Source organism: Lichenostomus cassidix, chromosome 18 (assembly GCF_008360975.1).
Source record: "Lichenostomus cassidix isolate B80296 chromosome 18, HeHo_3.0, whole genome shotgun sequence".
In the NCBI taxonomy this organism is placed as follows: Eukaryota; Metazoa; Chordata; class Aves; order Passeriformes; family Meliphagidae; genus Lichenostomus; species Lichenostomus cassidix.
This window is the reverse complement of record NC_139498.1, coordinates 6,159,634-6,173,431: the sequence shown is the minus strand read 5'-3', so window position 1 is coordinate 6,173,431 and position 13,798 is coordinate 6,159,634. Positions and strand designations below refer to the sequence as shown.

At 52.7% G+C, this 13,798-nt stretch overlaps 2 protein-coding genes and 5 non-coding genes across 7 annotated transcripts; 4 read left to right on the top strand and 3 right to left on the bottom strand.

The window, feature by feature from the left end:
- Positions 1-131: 131 nt before the first annotated feature.
- LOC146429560 (5-hydroxytryptamine receptor 3A-like) lies at positions 132-6,752 on the bottom strand. The gene is made up of 9 exons (XM_085077722.1): positions 6,444-6,752; positions 3,963-4,120; positions 3,455-3,499; positions 3,251-3,360; positions 2,434-2,600; positions 1,492-1,652; positions 1,121-1,331; positions 792-911; positions 132-636 (listed from the first exon to the last, which is right to left on the bottom strand). The coding sequence occupies exons 1-9, from the start codon at positions 6,490-6,492 to the stop codon at positions 410-412; spliced, it is 1,248 nt and encodes a 415-aa protein (XP_084933848.1). The 5' UTR covers positions 6,493-6,752; the 3' UTR covers positions 132-409.
- TRNAR-UCG (transfer RNA arginine (anticodon UCG)) lies at positions 5,494-5,566 on the top strand. Its single transcript has one exon. It is a non-coding gene; the product is annotated as a tRNA-Arg (tRNA).
- TRNAR-CCU (transfer RNA arginine (anticodon CCU)) lies at positions 5,797-5,869 on the top strand. Its single transcript has one exon. It is a non-coding gene; the product is annotated as a tRNA-Arg (tRNA).
- An 847-nt stretch (positions 6,753-7,599) lies between the features above and the next one.
- On the top strand, positions 7,600-7,672 carry TRNAR-UCG (transfer RNA arginine (anticodon UCG)). Its single transcript has one exon. It is a non-coding gene; the product is annotated as a tRNA-Arg (tRNA).
- A 932-nt stretch (positions 7,673-8,604) lies between these two features.
- TRNAR-CCU (transfer RNA arginine (anticodon CCU)) lies at positions 8,605-8,677 on the top strand. The gene has a single exon. It is a non-coding gene; the product is annotated as a tRNA-Arg (tRNA).
- Positions 8,678-9,694: 1,017 nt separating this feature from the next.
- Positions 9,695-9,767, bottom strand: TRNAR-UCU (transfer RNA arginine (anticodon UCU)). The gene has a single exon. It is a non-coding gene; the product is annotated as a tRNA-Arg (tRNA).
- A 629-nt stretch (positions 9,768-10,396) lies between these two features.
- Positions 10,397-12,625, bottom strand: MRPL58 (mitochondrial ribosomal protein L58). The gene is made up of 6 exons (XM_085077719.1): positions 12,441-12,625; positions 11,984-12,020; positions 11,817-11,876; positions 11,135-11,217; positions 10,870-11,039; positions 10,397-10,634 (listed from the first exon to the last, which is right to left on the bottom strand). Exons 1-6 carry the CDS (start codon positions 12,603-12,605, stop codon positions 10,550-10,552), a joined length of 600 nt encoding a protein of 199 aa, XP_084933845.1. The 5' UTR covers positions 12,606-12,625; the 3' UTR covers positions 10,397-10,549.
- Between the last annotated feature and the right edge of the window lie 1,173 nt (positions 12,626-13,798).

The window sequence follows — 13,798 nt, the reverse complement described above, 5'->3', positions numbered from 1 at the left end:
GACTTGCATTGTTCTACTTAAGTATCTGAAGTGGAATTCTTAAACACCATTCCTCAAGATGGAAACTTGTCTAAGAGAAGGGAATCAACTCCCTTTCCTCTTGGTCATGTTTGAGGTAAGAATTACAGATGAGTAGAATGAAATCCCCAGATTTCACAATTGTTTTATTCAAATACCTTAGTAGCCCACAGAATACTTCAAGAACATCTGTATTTCTGCTGAACCAGAGTACAAAGCAGTACACATGCAGATCTCAGGTCATGTGGGTTTGGATTTTAATTTAATTTTATTTTATTCAGGCAACTGAAACATCTGCAACTCTGTGAACTGAGCAGGAGCAAATTTCAGCAGAGGGGTTGGAAGCAACAGAGTGGAGAACAACTGAGCTGGCACTGGGCAGAGCTGGCCTTCAGCTGCTCCATTTTACAGAAATCACAGTAAAAAAAAACAGGGACAGGAAAAGGTGGCTGTAGAGGAGCACCTTCTCCAGAAGTGGCAGGAACGGGTCTAGCTCCTGCAGCTGCCAGAGGCGCTTGGTTGGCTGTCCTCGTCCCTGGGCCCTCCTGGGAGGCTGCAGCAGTGGGGGATCCCCCTTGGCCAGGGGTCCTGGGGCTCTCTTGGGCAGCTCGTGTGGCTCTGCAGGGAGCAAAGGGCAGTGTCAGCACAGGAGGCCACCACGGGTCACTCTGCCTGGAGCACTGCTTCCCCTGAGGAAACCCACCCTGGCTCCAACAAACGTGCAGGAAGACACCCCAATCCCACTTTGTTAAAGATGTTATGGGTGGTTTTACCTTGCTGGAGGCTTCTGAGAACCTTGTTGAAGCGCAGGGATTTGCGCTGCTGGTACAACAGGAAGAAGGTGTCTAACACAGCCATGATCATGAGCAGGAAGGTGCCCAGGAAGAACACCACTGCAGAACAACAGGAGAACAGAGAAAGCTTGGATAATTGGCATTTTCTTACATTCCCTAGTGGGGAACAGGGAAAATAACTCCAGCAAGCTGATAAAGCTGAGCTGTTCATGACTTCAGTGTCCATAAACATGTCTATAAATACCCAAAGTCCTTCCTCAGGGCTGATACCTGTGTGAAAATCAGGGTTTATTTGATAAAGGGAGTACCTATTATGGGTGGCTTGTTGGAGGAAGTTGGGAGGCTATTGTTGAGAATCACAGCCAGCATGGAGCTGCCAAGGATGATGGCAATCTGGAAGTTGATTTTCTCCTCGAGAGAGCTGGGTCCAAACAGCACAGCCATGTCCAGCAGGTACAGGGCACACGTTGGCAGGATCAGGTTCAGAATGTACAGAGTGGGTCGTCTCTCTATGGAAATCTGTTGAAGAAGATGGGCAAAATTTAGGCGAACAGGAACTGTTTAGGTGAACTCACTGTGTTGGCAAATGCTGGTCCCCTAATGTAAAAAATAGTCTTGTTTGACACTGGGTTTTTTTGGTGGCAAATCAGTGCAATATAATATCAAAGTGCTGCCATACCACATAGGTGACCACAGAATATCCTTTGTCATCCAGCATTTCTGCGTATTCAATGATACTCAGGTTGGTGAACTTCCATTCTCCATCAGTTAGGAAGAAGCTCTGACTGTCCTCCATGATCTCAGCTGGTGTCCGTCTCGTCTTCATGACAAAGTCTGTTACTGCTTGGGCAGGAGGCAGAGTGGGGAGGGGAGTTGAAGAATTTAGGAATTTATTAGTGGTCTATTATTCCTCTCCCTTTCCCATCCAACCAAGTGTGTGTGCAGACAGGGAAGGGGAAGGTTTCATGCACTGCTTGGGTTTCTCAGCCCATGACAGAGAAATTAAAAAGGACTTTGTGAAGAGGCTTGGCTGGACCTCTGGGAATGTATCTGGAATGGATCAGAGGGAAAATGCCTGGTAAATTAGGGCAGCTGTCCTTTGTGGGTGGGACCTGTAAGATTTTGTGCCACCTCTGCTTATATTTCAGTTCTTCCTGTTGAGATGAACTCTGCAGTTTGAATCCCTGAAACTGCCCTTTTAATGGTTTGATTTGAAGCCCTTGGAAATCTTTTCCAACCTTAGAATTTTGTGAATAATTTCCTCCCATTTCCATGGCTTTCAGATGTATTTAAAGATTAGTCCTGCAAAATACTATGTGAACAAGTAGCAGTTTTGCAGGAAGCCTCTTGGTCTCTGGTCTCTAGGTTTGTAGAAACCAGTCCTGGGAGGGACTTGCCACAGAAAATCCAGATTGTTCCAGAGATGTTGCTGGGAAATGTGCCAGGACAGAATGGCAGCATTTTAACTCATTTTCCCTGGTCTCATATGACCTCAACCCCACTAACCCTGTGTGAGGCTGTGGTGCTGCTCAGGAGCCCAGGAGCTACCAGGATCCATCTCATCTATTCCTCCTTCTCCAAACCCAGCCCAGAGGAGGTAAAGCTCAGCCTGCAGCTGTACCTGGATACAGGAATGAAGCTATGCTCAAGTTGCACGTCTGGGTGTCGAAGGGGAACTTGAGGATGATCAAACTGCATGTCAGGGTGACCTGGAAGGGCCGGGTGGAGTTGAAGCTGCCATTGTGCGTGAGGACCATGTAGTTCAGCTCTGGGTTCTGCCCATTCACTCTGGAGGGAACAGAAGGGGAAAATAACTGAGCCTGAGATGCTGCCTGTGCCTCCATCCTATAAAACCAGGCTGTGAACACCCTGTTGGGGGAATTTGAGCCATCACCCAGCCAGGGGATGCAGCAGGAGGAAAGGAAACCAGAGCTGGGAGAAGGGCTCATGAGTCCCTGGGGACCAAGGTTTGCTGTAGCTCTGCACCTCCTGAGCACCTGCTGCCTCTCTGCCCTCTGCTTCCTGCCCTCACCAGGGCAGGGGCTCATTCCTGGCTCTGCCTCCCACTCCTTTCCCCTCTGGAGAGCTGGTGGAGGTGCCCATCTCTCTGCCAGACCCTCAGTGCTCTGCCCTGTATCTTTCCACACACTGCTGAAGGTCACTTTATTCCACAGCAGTGCTGGTTGCTGCTGTTTCCTTGGCTTTAGCTACAGCCCAGATGGGATATTTCGGGAGATGTTATAATCTTACAGAGCCACTAAGTGCTTTGTATAAACTGTGGTCACCATTAATCTAAATTAGGAGGCTCTTGGTTACAGAGAGCTCACCAGAACAGCTTTTAACTGTCTGAGTTTATCCCATTTCCTACAATAAAACCAACAGTTTGCATCCATTGGATTTCTCTTAAGCCAGTGGATAAAAATGAAAAGGGAACCTACCTCTCTAAGATGAAGATGGGGGGAGACCAATACGTATCCATGGGCAGAACGATTTCAGAAATGTTACAGAAGTCCTGAGGGTCCCATGTTGCAAAAGGGTTTTCCCATTCCTGAGGGAAGAAGTTGCAGGAGAGAGATGAGCTCTGGGCTGGGCAGCAGTCATCATGTCAGGCATCAGGAGGGAAATGCTCTTGAGGGACCTACCAGGTTCAGGACGAAGTAAAAACTGACTGTCTGAAGCTTTTCCACCTGGAGAAACAAAGATATTTAGCTGATTTTCTCAGATGTATCCAATGCAGAGCCCAGAAGCTCTTCCCTGAGCACAGATTGCAGGAACTCGGCATGGGAGGAGAGCTCATGGCTCTTGGTCCTACGGCTGAAGAGTGGGAGCACAGGGTCAAAAGGTTTGGAAAAAATAATAGATTATTGCTAACATTTCCATGGCAGCACCCTGCAAATGCATTGCCCACTTCAGGCAACTCTGCAGGGTGTTTTTGGAGCCTCCTACAAAGCAGGCTGCTCGTCTGGATGTGACTTCTCCTGGAAGGAGTGGGATCAAATACCCCAGGTCTTCCAAAAGTGCTTCCACACAGCAGAAAGCTGAAGTGCAAGGGGTTGATTCTCACCCCCGTGGCCTTGCTGGCAGAAGACTCAACCCCCTGGCCTAGTAATAGCCCAGTTCCCTCTATAAAGACTCATGTTGGGTTCTTACCACAGAGAGAATTGCCACCAGCATGAAATCCATCTTCACTTCCACAGGCTCCTTCGGGTTTATCTTGGGCAGAATGTACGTGTGCAGCTTGTTGTGAGAGGAGATGTTCAGGTAGTCAACAATGTCATAGTAGGTGCAGAGGTACTCTGGAGCAGCCCCTGCTAGAAAGAGAATTCCACTTGAAACACAAAATCATCAGGCAAGACCTCAACCTGTGAGAGATACACCGAAAGAGAAAGGGTGTGGAGCTGTGGATGTGAAAAACATCGTTAAAACACAAAAATTCCTTCTCACATAGATGAGAACAGAATTCCTCGAAGCTTTTCTATCCCCCTTGCACTTACCCATCCCAAGAGAAAAGGTGAGGATGGCTACAAAAACTCCCTGCATCATCTCCTGCTTCCAAATAAGGAGGAGGATGGTACTGTGCGTTTTATGAACAGGTCCAGGACACGTCATTTGTTATGGGGAAGTTGATTTGATATTTGTTAATGAGGGATGGATTTTTGTAAACAGAAGCCAAGCATTTTATGTATTTAAAAGAAGAATTTGCTAATGGTTTGATGCACTCAGCTGGCTCTTGGGAGCAGCCTTAATTGTGGTCAAGGAAAAATAAGGTCATTAAAAAAAATCCAACAATTTGAGGGAGAGGAAAAGAAAGGGCCCAACCCCACAAAGAAAAGGCAAAGAGCCAGAGCTATTCAATAGCAAATTTTGTCTCATTTTACCGGGCTGAAAGTTTGCTGCAACCCCACTGGAATGGACCAGGAATTAGTGTCTGTGTGACTGGGGACTGTGGGGGAGGTTGTTCACCTTTGAGCCCAATCCTGCTCCCCAGCAGACCACACCATGTCCTCATTTCTCAAAGCACTGAGCCTCCCATGCACCCATGGATTTTCTGGTTCTGCTTCCCTGCTGATCTCCCATGCTCCTGATGTTCTTCTCCAAGTCCTCACAGCTAAGATGAAAGGCTCAGACACTTTGGGTTTTTTTCTCTGTCTGCGTTTTCCTCTGCTGCCCTCCTCTCAATCTCTACCTTTTTTTTTTTTTTTTTCTTTTTTTCCCTGTCATTCCAGTGATTCTTGTGGGTCCCTTCCAACCCAGGATATTCCATGATTCTGTGATTCTGCAAATGGCTCTATGGCAGCAACTGCCTTCAGCAAGTCCCACACTTGATTCGCCCTCCAGCAGCAGAATTCCCCGTGGCAGCAGATGGTCCTCCCCCAGCTGTGTCCCACTGCCATCCCACGGTGTCACCTGTGTCCCCTGCCATCCTCCCTGTCCCCCTCGGACCCCTCTGTCCCCTGCAATTCCCCCATGGACCCCCGTGTCCCCCATGGACCCCTCTGTCCCCTGCCATTCCCCCGTGTCCCCCCGGACTCCCCTGTCCCCTACACGCCCCCGTGTCCCCCCACAGACCGCCGTGTCCCCCTGTCCCCGCGCGGCCGCTGCCCGAGGGCTCCGGGGGTTCCGGGACGGGCGGGGGGCGATGCCGGCGGTTGGCAGCATCACTGGGGGGCTGGAGTGTAACGACCGCGTGGCCTAATGGATAAGGCGTCTGACTTCGGATCAGAAGATTGAGGGTTCGAGTCCCTTCGTGGTCGGCCTTTTTTTTTTGTTCCCCACACTTTTACATCATCTTTTCGCCTTTCTCCCCTCGCGTCTCTCCCCCTCCGGGGGCTGGCGGGAACACGCGAGCCCAGGCTGGCTCCCGGCGCTCCCGGTGCGGCCCCGCGGGGTGGCACCGTCCCGCGGCTCCCGCGCGTGGCCCCGGGGCTCCCTCACGGCGTGGGGTCGCGGCCGTTCCCGCGGGCCGGGGCGCGCGCCCTGCGCAGCCCCAGTGGCCTAATGGATAAGGCACTGGCCTCCTAAGCCAGGGATTGTGGGTTCGAGTCCCATCTGGGGTGGATCCCCTTTTGCCTCTGCCAGCCCCGTCTCCGTGCTCTTTCTCCCCGTTGCAGTGCCGGGGGAGCCTTCTCCTCCTCCTGCCCCTGCGGCCGCTGCCCTTGGCTGCTTGGTGGGAAGACATTCTCCATGCCGGTGGGAGGTGCCAGGTGAGGAGGTTGATGCGCCGGGAGAACCCAAAAGCGTGGATAAACCAGCGCATGTGTCCCAGCGCGGCACTAGAGACGGAGCCTGAGGAGTGGAAGACCAAAGAGGGAGGTCGGTGTGGTCCATGATGCGCTTTAGGGCAGCGAGGTCCCCATGGCAGCTCCAGACTCTCTCCCTGTGCCAACAGCCACTGAAGAGGGGATGATGTTGCTGTCTGCTCCCGGCCAGTGGTCCCTGTTTGGATTTCACAGAAAAGGGAAACAACGAGGAGCAGCTACAAACTGCCCCAGGCTTTGGTGCAGAGGCGGGTGTTTCATCTGGCAAGTTGTGTGGTCCCAGTGTTCAGGTGAGGCTGTGATGGAGAGAATAACAGCCAGCTTTGCTTTTGGAACCTGTGGATAAGAAGAGAGGTGTTTATGAATGGCTGACCTTTGGAGGGATGTTGGTGAAAGGATGGCTCTGGCCAGGCCATGGACATCGTTCAAGGTGTCCCAGAAGGCACCGAGGTGGAGCAGTTGCGGTTGTTTAATCAGCTTTGTCTGGGCAGAGCTGAGTTTGTGTTGAGGTCAGGGCTGAGCAGGGAATTGCAGCTGCATTTTTCCCCCTCCAGGTGCTCCCTGTATCATCAGCTGTGTCTGAGCCCCAGCAAGAAGCCCCTTGATGCTGGGACATGTCCATCTGGCATGGGGGTGGAGCAGAACCTCTTCCCGGAGCAGGACAAGCTGGGCTGAGCAGGAAGCTTTACTCCACCAGGAACCACAGCTCCACGAGGACCTGGTCAGCAGGGTCACAGAGCTTGGCTCTGCTGCCCTGGGACCAAAGTCCTCTCCATAACTGCCTTTAGGATAATGCCCTCTCAGATTTGTTGCATTAAAAAGCTGCCTGGAGGGTCTTTTCCTGTGAAGTTAATGGATTTTAAAAGGCAGCTGTGGTCAGAGTGATGCCACACCAGTAAAACACAAAGTGAAGCTTCTTTTTAAGTAGTTTTTCTCTCTTAGGTGTGGGAGGAAATGTGTCTGCTGCCTGGAAAGCAACGAACCTGCTCAAGCCCTGGCCGCTGGACCACTGATTAAAATACCTTCCTGTGGTGAGCTTTGGGAAACTGTTTTTGGGATTAGATGAGAAACAGAGATTTTGAGGAGAGCAGCTGCAGCAGGAGAACAAACAGGAGGTTAATGAGGCCCGTGGTGTTTTTCCAGAGGTCTTACACTGTTCTGCTGTAGCAGTGCCTGTCTCTGGTGGCTCTAGTGACACTGGGACTGTCACATCTCCAGTGACCTAGTGGCACAGGGGGTCCCAGGGGAGGGGAGAACTCCATCACCAACGTTGGGTCGGGAAAACCAGCCACACTTCCAGGAGGGATGGAGGGTGGGGGATGCCCTGGGGGTGTGTGGGATGAGTGTAGGGGATGTCCAGGGGACATTGGGGGATGCCCAGGGGATACTGGGGGATGCCCAAGGGATATTGGGGGATGCCCAGGGGATATTGGGGGATGCTCAGGGGATATTGGGGGATGCCCAAGGGATGTCCGAGGCATTCCGAGACTCCCCCGTCTGTCACAGTGCCTCGGGGCACTTTTATATCTGACCACGTGGCCTAATGGATAAGGCGTCTGACTTCGGATCAGAAGATTGAGGGTTCGAGTCCCTTCGTGGTTGTTTTAAAGCCACTCGAGGTACTCCGAGGCGTTCAATTTCCCCCGGCCGGGGGTCGGCGGTGGTGAATCCTTATGGGGTGAGAGCCCCCCGAGGGGATGGGGCATCGAGCGAGGCAAACCTGCAGGGAACGTGCCAGGGCTGGGTGCACATTCAGCTTATTTAGGATGGGATTTACCCCGAGGGTCCCTGGCAGTGTGCGATGATTCACACTCAGCTAGGGTGGGGGTGACACGGAGCCCGACACCGGCCGCGGGCGGAGTCTGAGCCCAGCTGGGGCTGCTTCCCGGGAAAAGGAAAGGGCGGAGACTGGCTAGGTTGGGTTTTGCCGACTGCGGGGGGTGTTGGGTAAGTTACCTGGGGACTGCAGCCGGGGTGGGTTTGGTATGTCCTGGGGGGAAATATCAACTCCATACCCCATCTTTCTGCGGGGCGCTGCTGGATCGAGCCGGAGTGGGGGAATTTTAACTAGCTGTCACCCCAAGCGGGATTCGAACCTGCAGATATTCCCTTAGGGGACCGTTGCTCTGTCCGCTCGGCCACCGGGGCCGCGCAGGATCCGCCCCGCTCCCCAGCCCCCCCGCGCTGCCTCCGCGGGTCCGGAGCGAACGGCCCGGTCCGTTCCGGGGACACTTCGGGGCTTCACTGCACCCAAACCCGCCCCGGCAGCTCCCGGCGGGGCCGGCCGGGCGGAGGGGCTGCGCGGGGATCTCCGTACCCTGCACACATCCCCGTCTTGCGCTGCCATCTCCGAGCTGCGCCGGGCGGTGTGGGAGATGGAGGGGGCGGAGGCTCGGCGGGGGAGCGGGGCTTCGCTGTCGGGTGTTCAAACCGGGGGGAATCCCGGGAATAACGTAGGGAACCCCTATCCATGGCCATGCTCCCCTCTGGCCAGCAGAGAGTTAAGCACGGCGCCAAAATCATGCGAGTGCGCGGCCCCAGTGGCCTAATGGATAAGGCACTGGCCTCCTAAGCCAGGGATTGTGGGTTCGAGTCCCATCTGGGGTGACTCTTTTCCCTACCGGCGATCCGCGGCGGATCTCGGGGTGTCCCGGGGAATGTCCGGATCGGATCGCTCCGTTCGCTGCGGGGGGAAACGCGATGCGCCCCTCCTGCAGCCCGTGTTATCCATCGGGCACGGGCGAGACGTTTTTCCTGGTGTTAGAATCAGGTGCAGCTTCGGAATCTACTTTTAATCCCCGAAGTTCCCAGTTCCTCCACGCCCCGGTGCTCCGGCCAGGGTTTTACGCCTCAGTTTGAACCAGAATTTTGGGAATCTGAGGGAAAGGAGGCTTTGAGCAGTGGGTGATCGTGGCAGCGAAGTCTCCTGGGGATGGTAAGGCTCAGCTGAGGCTGTTGCTGTCCTGGGTGATGATGCTGTGATGACGTTTGGTGCCACAAAAACATCGGAAGCAGCGACATCCCATAATTTTTAAAGGCCAGGGCTCAGCATGGAGCTTCAGACACCTGTGCCTGTGAGTGGGGGGACAGCAGGGACCCCTGTCCCATGCCCGGGGAAGTGGTGGATTCACCATCCCCGGAAGTGTTCCAAATGTGTGTGGATGTGGCATTTGGGGACATGGTTCAGTGGGGGCAGTGCTGAGTTGGACTTGATAAATCTTAGGGATCTTTTCCCACCTGAATGGGTCAGTGATTCCATGCCGAAAAGCTGTAGGTGGGGGAAATGTGATGTCTGCTCCTGGTGCTGGGCAGGGAGTGCAGAGGTGGAGGGGGTGAGGGCAGGGCTTCCTGGGACATCAGGATGGACTGGAGTGCTCCTGCATCCTCCTGTTCATGGCAGGGATGTCAGGATGCAAGGATGTGCTTCTGCATCCCATTTTGGGGAGGATCTGGGGTTTTGAACTCTGTTTTTGCAGATCCAAACATTCTGTCAGGGGAAAGCTCAAAGCTCCCCTTCTGAAGGGGATATGACAAAGCCCCAACACCTCCCTGTGCCCCAAATAAACCCCCAGGATGACTTCCCTCTATAATTTGGGATTTTCCTAAAACAGAACCACCTCTGCCCACCCCAGGTGGGACTCGAACCCACAATCCCTGACTTAGAAGGCCAGTGCCTTATCCATTAGGCCACTGGGGCCCTGCCAGACATCAAAAAAAGGGTAATTTTGGTTTCTTTGAGCTCCCCCAGTGAACCCACTTGGTAAACTCATCACCCTACAGAGCTTCATCCTCGTTAAATAGGGTCCACTAATGAGCCTGGAGGACTCATCCAAAGGATTTTAGTGTCCCACACCTGAAAGGCCAGGAGCCTCCTGTACTCACAGAGTGGGCTCTGTCTTACAGTGCTGAGATTTCTGCCAAATTCCTGTCATGGCTTTAGTTTAACCAAATGATGTGCTTTGTTTGGCTAGATAAAAATCAGCGAAAGGAATAAAGCTGAAAGGAAGGAAATAGAAGGAAGGAAACAGTGGATACTGTAAGGGTTTGACTTGATGATCCTTGAGGTGTTTTCCAACCTTAATGCTTTAAGATTCTATTTTCTGCCTAGATTTGTTGCTGAGACTGCTTTTACTCTTCCCTTTCTTTCCCCAAAAATCTACTGTGGCTTTGTGTTCAGCAGCAGAGGGTGCTCTGATGGAGCACAGGCTGACTGAGGAACACAAAGAACATTAAAAAATCCAAAAGCTGACAAAATTCAGAATTTTTAGTTTCTCTCAGATGTGAACAGTAGTTATTCTGAAAAATGATTGACAGGCCATCACAGTGTATCACTGGCTACAAAAGAAGATGTTAAATATTTTTATTTACACTTTCAGGCTATTTTTATTCAATACAGCTCATGAGTTTAGCATCATCTACAGCTGCCAACACCACTTCTTTAGGAAGAAGGAATGCCAAGGAATTGGATCTCTGCTGTTCTCAGTCAAAATCTGCCTTCCTGCTCTGTTTTGTTGTTGAGTGTATTTTTTTCTGCCGTAGTCGTTCACGGTTCATTTTTTCCACCCTAAAACAAAAGTAAAAGATCTGTTAGTGTACAAAGAAAATAGTTAAATATTCAGTTTTTGAGATCTGATGAGCTAACAAACTCTTCCGATAGAAAACCATCAGTCCTTATTCTGGGGACGTTACCCAGGAAAGCAGTTTAAATGAGTATGAAGAAGATGGTTTAAATTTGCTGCAAATTAAATAGTGTAATGTGGTAATCTGAACCCAAATAAAGACCATTTTCATGAAGGTACCTCTCTATGAGTTTCTGTGCTGTCTCCTTGGACACCACCTTGGGTTTCTCCACGGCCTCTGTGACCATGGTCCGGATTTTTTCCAGGCAAATCGCCAGATTCCTCATTTGGTAGCGACTCTCCTCCGAGGTCACAATCAGCTCACCAGCCCGGTTTATCTTATTCCTGTGCTGAAGGGATGGCAAAATGTGATGTGATCACTGAAACCTTGGTGGAACTGTCATGGTCTGACATTGAAAGCATGGTTGGAAGGGGAGGTTGGTACCATCAGAGCCATTTTCTGCCTCACAGCTTCAGGAATCCAGTCGGCTGACTCCAGGTGGAACCGGACCTCTGCCTTGGAATTCACTGGGAGGGAAAAACAGGGTCTTTATTTCCATGTTTTTGTCTGCCTTCCTCAGATTTATGAGACAATTCAGCTTGATCTCTGTTGGCTTTGAACATGGGATGATTCCGTGATGAATTTCCTGAAAGGTCACAGTTCTTTTCCCGCTGTATTTTTTACACATCACTCGACAAGACAAACTTGCACCTGTCGTGGTATTTGCCGTTGTAGACACTACAGGATTTATTGCCAGCCACTGCCTGCTTCATTTTTAATGGCACAACAGGCAGTATTTTAAGTTTATTTGAGTTAAGCGGAGAATTTATTGCACAGTGACCTTTCAGAATCCAATTGGCTGCTATGATGTTTGATCTATGGACACAGGAGGTGTTCCATGTGGCACATGGAGCAGGAATAATCCCTGTAAGTGTTCCTGAGTGGATCAAATGTGTTACCACTGCTCTCCAGCCCTCAGAATTTGTGCTAAAATGCAGGGTGAAAAATGAGTGAAAAATGAGTGTGAGCAGCACGAAAATGCTATTTAAGTTCTCAATATTTTGCCGCGTGGTATAGAAAAACAACTGAAAATGGTGATTTTCACACGAGAGAAGCTATTCCTCACCTTTATTAACGTTCTGTCCACCAGGGCCGCTGCTGCGGCTGTAGGACACGGTGAGGCGAGCTGGAAGAGAGGGGCAGTGGCTGAGGAGGGACGGGCCGAGCTCGCAGCACGGACGCGCTGCGCGGAGCACTGCCCAGCTCCGGCACGGTGTGCGGGTGGGGACTCACCCATGGGGATGTCCAGGGCGGGCGGCTGCGGCTCCTCCTGGAACACACATCGGGGTTTGGGGGTCCCGGGGGTTTGGGAGTCCCGGGGGTTTGGGGGTCAGGAGGTTTGGGGCTCCCGGGGTTTGGGGTCCCAGGGGTTTGGGGTCCCGGGGTCACTCGGGCAGCCCCGCCCATCCCAGGGACACGGGTCCGGGTAGCCCCGCCCACCCACGGTGACCACGCCCTCCCCGACAAGCCACGCCCACATAACACAGCCATAGACGCTAAGCCCCGCCCCCACTGTGACCCCGCCCACCACCCGGCAACTCAGTGCTAAACCCGCCCTCCCCATTGGCTCCGCCCCTTGCGCTGACCACGCCCACTCACCATACCAACCTCACGCACTAAACCCACCCACTGTCAATCAACCAATAAGCCCCGCCCCAGTCCGTCTCCCTCTTCCCCCCGCCCCTCTCACCGCGGTCCGAGCGGCCGTTCCGTCCTGCCGCGGCGGGTACAGCTTGTCCAGGCTGTGGGAGCTGCGGTACTCGGTGCCGGCGGCGGCTCCCTGCGAGAAGCGGGCGCACAGAAGCGCCAGCCCGGGCCGCGGGCTGCACAGGGCCCGCAGCGTGTGCGCCGCCATCTTGGCCCCCGCGGTGCGCTCCCGCCAGGCGTCCCCGCGGAAACGGCGGCCGAGCGCCACGTTCCGGGGCGGGGCCGGCGGGAGCAGGGGGGATTTAAAGGGTTAAAGGGGCTTTTTAGGGGCTGTGGGATGGATCTGGAGCGGGTGGTGTCCGTGGGGATCTGGGATGGGGGTCTGCGGCACTAATGGGAGGTGTATGGGGGGATGTGGGGCCTGTGGGGTGCCAGGAGAGGGGATGTGGGGCGTGTGAGGGGGATGAGGGAGGTCAGGGCTGTTGTGGGGTCTGTGCACCCCAGGCCTTCGTGGTGTGCCCAGTGCTGAAAATGAAAGTACATCCAGCCGTTTTAATGTATTGTGTAGTTTTTGTACCCTGGGGTGCTTCAGTTTTCACATTTTTATCGTCTCAGGAGAGCTAAAGAATTACAAACACACACATACGTATATATACACAATTATTGCTTTGAATGCTGATAGAGCAGCACAAGATGCCGAGGTGGATGTGGGAAGCAGGGCAGTGAGGCAGTTGTGGAAATCCTTCAGCCTTTACTCCTGTTGGAGCTGTCAGGCTGGCTTGACAAGAAGGGTGTTTGTTCCAGAGGGGCAGGGATTGCTATTCCTGGCAGCAGGAAAATGCACAGGCAGGGATGGGCTGTCATCTGCTCTGCTGTTTTGACAGGAGCTGACAATCTCTCGTTTAAAACGGTGGATGGAGCCAAAGTGGGTGTTCAGAAGCTGATACAGAGACTGTGCCTGAGGATCTGAGCTGAGACCCACCCAGATAATCCATTTAAAGTCAGGGAACTCATCCCTCGGGAGGGAGCAAGTTCTGAACATGGAAGTTTCTCCGCCCTGGCTGCAGCTGAGCAGCTCAGGGCTGCAGAGAGGTCCTAACTTTGTTTTAATCGAACCTCTGAGTCCTGGGGTTCTGCTCCACTTCCCTTGTCCAAACTCAGCTGCAAACAAAATGCTTTAAGGAAAAAAACCCAGAGCTGTCAGAGGCAAACTGTGCCATCTGGTGACCTTAATTTCTAACAGGGAACAGGTAAGTGTTTGTGATTTGTAGCCAGAGGGACGGGTAAAATACTCCAAGCAGGATGACTCATTTCCCAGCTGTTGTCAAACGTGCTTGGTGGTTGTTGTGCAGGAACACCCTCCAAGGACAGTGCCACAGGGACTGGGAAAGGAGCTGGAAG